General features: G+C 44.5%; 1 protein-coding gene across 7 annotated transcripts in view; it reads left to right on the top strand.

The window, feature by feature from the left end:
• The first annotated feature begins 898 nt into the window (after window positions 1-898).
• Window positions 899-6,000, top strand: part of LOC125484203 (ergothioneine biosynthesis protein 1-like) — a 57,607-nt gene continuing 52,505 nt past the window's right edge. For 5 of the 7 annotated variants that reach the window (XR_007263047.1, XR_007263045.1, XR_007263046.1 and 2 more), the window contains exons 1-3: window positions 923-1,018; window positions 1,323-1,387; window positions 2,602-2,714. Coding sequence is in view for 3 of the 7 variants with exons in the window: in XM_048601967.1 (XP_048457924.1) it covers window positions 945-1,018; window positions 1,323-1,387; window positions 2,602-2,714 (252 nt within the window). In the remaining 4 variants the exon portion in view is untranslated. Of the gene's footprint in view, window positions 1,019-1,322; window positions 1,388-2,601; window positions 2,715-2,993; window positions 3,212-6,000 lie in introns of those variants that run through there. The other 2 variants (XM_048601970.1, XM_048601968.1) reach the window with 2 other exon arrangements.

Raw genomic sequence — 6,000 nt, 5'->3', positions numbered from 1 at the left:
ATGAGTTTCAATGGGCCTTTCATTGGAGGTAAACAGGTTCCCCAATCCCTTTCCATTGCCAACATGTGGAAAGTCAGAGAATGTCCCAGAGGTGTTGAGATCCTTTAGGGCCATGATTTTTAAATTGCATCCACGTTGGGTCCAGACTCAGCTATGATTTGAAAGCCCAGCTTCATAGGCACAAAGGAACTATTTGACCTGTGACCTATTTGAACAAGCTATCTATCCATTTACTTCCTGCTCTTTCCTCATATTCCTGCAATTTCTTTGCTTTTCATATGCAGATTCAATTCTTTTTTAAATTTTACCATTGAAATTTTGTCCATCACCCTCTGAAGGTAGTGCATCTTAATGGCACCTATGCAGTGGCAACTGTTTCTCTTTAATACAAATTCTTTTACGTCAATGTGTCCTCCCTGTCCTATCACTTACCTGGCACAGAATATAAATCAATAAAATCTCGCTGGTTTCTGTTGCAACTTTGTTCCTATGACCTTAACCCTTTGCCTGTATTTCTCAATGATTCACAAGCCTATTGGATCAAACCCTTCTTTTGTCAATTAAAATTTCATCACCCACACCCCACCACCTCCCCTTCTACTTCCCATTGACTGAGAGTTTTAAAAGCAGAGGAGAAGGGAACTGGGAGGTGGAGCATTAATCCATTCACTCCTGCCCTCCCCTCCCCCAGATGTAGCCTCACTGTTTTGATGGACACTCACAGTCAGTGGCAGTCTGCTGCAGGAAATGTAACAGAGGCACACACGAGATTGTCCAATCCTGTGCCAGATGTTCTCCAATGATTTACACGTTGCTCTAGTTGCTGCCCATCAGTCAGTGTTAACTGGACACCAAGTTTGCAGACCCTCCCCCATCGCAATCCCTATAAAAACTCACCAGCTCCCTGTTGCACAGTGATTGTGCTGAGAAGCGATCAAAAAAAAATGATATCTGTTCTTACTGGAAAGATGTGTTTAACCTCCCTTAAACCCTGTAATCTCGAGACATGCACAAAGGAGTAAGTGTGTACATATCTATGATGCTTTATGTATCCATCGTAGTACCTTGAGAGCTGTATGTTGTGATAACAATGTAAGATTAGTACTTAGTAATATGGACTTATGTGAATGGGGGTTGGGAGTCTAGAGTCCTGTTTCCCTGACACGACTGAGTTTGTTCTTTTGTTTAAACAAAGTAGAAGGTTGAGTTAAAATTATTTTCAAATTCATGTTCAATTAGAAGACATCAGTTTTTTTTATCGCATTGAAAGGATCCTTTTAGATTGTTGATGTTACATTTCACTCCTACTGTGATTCTTTCAGGGAGATTTTGGAATACTTTGAGAACACCTATGATTTGGATGAAACCCTTTTCAGTGCACTCAAAGGTAAGGAGGCTTTCAGCAGTGACCTTTGCTGCAGCTGCTAAAGACTTTTTGGAATGCTGCCAATTACAAAGCGATTGAGATCCAAAACACTGCTTTCAATCATTTCTGCCAAATTTTTCCACTTTGTTTTTCTTTATTCTGCCGGGGGACTGTTGCACATGCTGCCCACTGGTACCTCACTGCGTTGTGAGCAGCGAATACAGTTGCCTAGATTTAAATGCATGCTGCACTGGGGAGGCTAAATAAACACCGGGTGACCGTTTTGAGGAACACCTCCACTCAGTCCGTAAGCGTGACCCTGACCAAACTTCCGGTTGCTTGCCATTTTAATGCACCACTTTGTGCTCATACTCACATGTTCTCTGTCGTAGGCTTGATGCACTGTTCCAGTGAAGCCCAACACAAGCTGGAGAACACAGCACCTCATTTTCCATTTAGGAACTTCACAGTCTTGTGGACCCAACATTAGTTCGACAACTTCAGAACATGAACTTGATTTTCTTCCTCCCACCATTGCCCTGCCTCCACTCTCCTGATAGCACCAATACCACCACCAGCGACCCCCCCCAACCACCATCCCCCCATCTCCCCACCACCTCCAGTTTCTTGGTTTTACTTTCAGCAGAGCTGCCATACTTTTGCAATGAACACCTTCTATTAACACCCACTCTTGGACCTGTCTCACCTCTCTGCATCCAGCACTTTGGGAATGGAGTGGTTGTGGGGAAAAAAAATCCAAGTGCACTGATATCTACATTAAGATGGTTTCTATTGACTTAACACAAGCCTTTTTGCATATATATATGCATGAAGTTGCCACTTGATTTGAGCAGTCAGTTCAAGTTCTTTGGTATCATAACAAACTCACCCAGTCCATCTTTACTGTCCTCTCTAAGTGATTCCAGCTGGCTATGTGGTGGGACAGGGGTGGGAGAAGTTCACATTCCTCCTTCAGTATTTTACTATATCTATGACAAGGCAGCGTCATTTGAACTTCATTGACTGAACTATCGTTAAGCTGCATATCATTTTACATCTCACTCAGATCTAACCCAGCATTTGTTGAGCGTTAATAGGAACACCTTTGTGTTTGTTTGGGGCTGTAATCACTTTACAATAAATGGAATGATGCTTGAAATGTTGCCTATTCGTGGTAAAGGTGGAGGAACAGCAATGAATTGATATTCATCTCTTTGTTTTGTTTAACCCATTAGATGAATCCAGCTTCTACTTGTGCCCAGAACGATTGCGGTTGCCCCTTATATTTTACTATTGCCATCCTCCAGTGCTCTACATCAATAAATTGTTGCTCAGTGGCCTCATAAAGGTAAAACAGCAAAAGCTTGTGTTGCAGGAACAAATAAATTAACTCTTAAGTAAGCACTTGATTCTATTTATCTTGAACAAACATATTTTAAAGCAAAAGGTCAAGGAAATAAACTGTATCAAAATCTTTGATTTGTTTCATGTATAACATTGTGTTTAATGGAAACGGTAGATAATGTTTAGTACAAGTAATGGAAGTCTTGCAATATTTTACTATAATATATAGCAATGTTAATATAAGTGCATTTTTAATCTATTTTCCTCCCCTATTTTCCTGAAGGTGATGATTCTTGCTGAGGTATGATTGCACCACGTACAGTCTCCCCCCCACCCCAATAAAACTAATTTGAGTGACCACTCTGCCCACCCAGACAGTGTGACCTCATTTGGTACTTGGGTATGGAGGAGAGGCACTGAAGTCACGTCCAATCCTACCCTTTACTGAGGCCGATTTTCCAGTTGGAGTCCTTGAATCCACAGAAGAGGAATCCAGTTAATGTAAGAACGTAGTACCAAACTTGGGATTGTTTCAGGGGAGCTATGATTTACATTTCACATGGGCACATGAGTGCTGTGAAGCTAACACCAACGCAAGAAAAGAAAAAGATTTGCATTTATGCAGCACCTTCACAACCTCAATATGATCCGAAATGGTTTACAATCAATGAAGTACTTTTTGAAGTGTTGCTTGTAATATGGGGAACACGACAGCCAGAGTAAGTTCCCTCAAACAGTAATGCGATCAGGACCAGATCACCAGGTTTTGTCGATCATAATGGCTGAGGACACTGGGGAGATCTCTCGATCTCTTCAAAATAGTCATTTATGTCTGACTGAGATGGCAGATAGGTTTTAAGATCTCACCTCTGACGATAATAACTGCAAAGGGGTGTCAATCTACATTACAGACTGAATCTTCTTGTTTTGGTGAAGTACAAGCCTTATTGAGTTTTTTTGAAGGGATTCTTGCCATGAGGTTCAGCACGTTTTCTCGCTGTATCTTACCAAATCCGCTGCATTGATTCACAGTGCCAGCTCTAGCAGGCCTCACATCCAATTTTTGCCCCATTATACCACATACGTTCTCGGAGGAGCACAACACGCAGTGGATATCCGCCCTAAGACTAACGTCCCTTGTGTCGATGCCAGCGTTAAGCTGCTCACCAGTGGGGTTGTTGGCAATTAGCAGGGCAGCCGCCAGCTCCAATACCTTGGTGGGGTTGAGAGAGTATGGGCTTGGAGGGTGATGTCCGCTGCACAGTGATTGTTCCACAGGCATGTGAGGGCAAAATAACCCAGGTCACTGACACTTGGAAAACTGGCAGAGATACCTACTCAGCTGCCTGGGTCTTCCGGTCCTGGTGCTGAGGGACTTTGTTCACATGTATAGGGTGGATCAGGAGTAGCAGGTGGGCACATGGGACTCACTGGCTCTCATTGTCCAAAAGCTGCAGCCTGAGGGCCTACAGACCTGCAGCCCATCGCCCCAGACATTGGTCCTCATGATCAAAGGCATGTGAAGCGTTGGGTGGCAGGGAGGATGATGCAGGGAAGTTTGAGCCCATTCAAGGTGCTTATCACCACACAGAGAGATGGCAGTGCCAGGATGCACCCTGCTGGGAGGAAGAGGGGCCGCATGCAAATCCCTCTGCACTTTCCACACAGAAATGGCCAGGCCCTCCACCTCCACCCTGTGTGCCCCTCTCAGACCAAGGAGGGATCCTCAGGGATCACCCCACCAAAACTCCAGGGTCATCGAGCTCCAGTACAGAGCAGGTTCCCTCCATCCCTGAGGGCATATCCCAAGGGCTTTGGGCAGTGGAAAACAGGGAGAGGTTATGACTGACAATGTTTGCAGATAGGTTTTCTAAAAGTTAGTTTTTAACTGTTCATGTCTCTGTTTATGGCCCAGATGCTTCAGTGTGCCCTGTGGCATCACTCTTTGGAGACTAACAAAACACCATGGTTGGGAGAGGGACCTCTGCAAGCACCAAATCCATCTTGACGGTGCAGAGGGAGCATTGCAGGTCTAGGACATTGGGTCATTCTGATACTTGACTGATGGGACCCCCATGGGCTTCACCAGGGACAACTGCCTTAAGGCTTTGAGTTGTGCCGACTGCTTGCTGCAGATGCTGTGTGTTTGGCATGAATGCTGCTGCCACTTGGTACAAGTGTGACACTAACATGGCATACTGACGTACAGCAAGATGTACGTGACCTTGGCTAAGAGCTTGGCCAGCTGCCTGAATGTGTCACTGCTCCAATTGCCAGTGTGAGGCATGCGTAACAAGGCAAGGCCAGCTAAGACAGCAATTGATCAGCATCAATAGACAGCCTGGTGCAAGCCCTCTCCCCTGTGCGGTAACTGTACTTGGTACAAATGGGCACTGTGGGTTGGTGGTGTGCTCTGTAGGCAGGCCTGGGCTTCCAGGGCACACTGCAATTGCATTGGAGAAGTACCAGGTTGGTGGCAATGGCTTACTGAATCTCAAATGTTAATATCAAGTGTACAGTGTACCTGGAGCTGGTTCCCATGGATCATGCTCCTGGACTGTAGTTTGTGGGCAGCATGGACACAATGGTGAGCAGAATCTGCCAGGTACCCACTCTGGGCTCCAGGATGGGTTTTCCCGATGAGTAATTAATTAGAATTAATTAATTAGTAATTAAGACCAGAACCAGAATATTAATGAGGTGAGTTGGGCCATCAACAAGACACATAACAAGCCTAAATCTTCATCATTTGGCAATTCACTGCTGCCCAATGAGATTCTCATTATGACACTTGTGGAAAGCGTAAATGATAGAGTGAGATGATCTTGATCTCGCCACATTTCTCATCCAATTCTGTCACGAATCTCACCATGGCATGTGTTCCTAAGGCCCCTATAACATTCTACCCTCTAAACTCAAATCTCTAGTGAGTGGCTTGAGCCCACAACCTTCTGGTTAAGGGTTTCCTTACCATTGGTCTTTTCCGGAACACTATTGCACAGTACCCCTGGATCTGGTGTTTCAGTAATAATCATAAAGAATGAAGTTATAAATTAGAGATATGCGGTTGCAGTCCACGTCTGCCTGACCTTCTCTTGGCTAGTGTTTAATTAAACACATTTGGTGATGGTGTTGTCCTAATTATGGTTTCAAAAGCCAATGCTTGTGCAGGAATACTGCTGCCAGCAAATACTGGTTCATGTGTTTGATCATCAAACTGTAGAGAGCAGTGCCACCACTTCGGCACAGCCATTTTCATTTCCCTCACCAACCATCTTTGTCACCTTCCT

Source organism: Rhincodon typus, chromosome 10, assembly GCF_021869965.1.
Source record: "Rhincodon typus isolate 14 chromosome 10, sRhiTyp1.1, whole genome shotgun sequence".
Classification (NCBI taxonomy): Eukaryota; Metazoa; Chordata; class Chondrichthyes; order Orectolobiformes; family Rhincodontidae; genus Rhincodon; species Rhincodon typus.
Note: the sequence above shows the minus strand (reverse complement) of the source record. Positions and strands in the feature narration are given on the sequence as shown.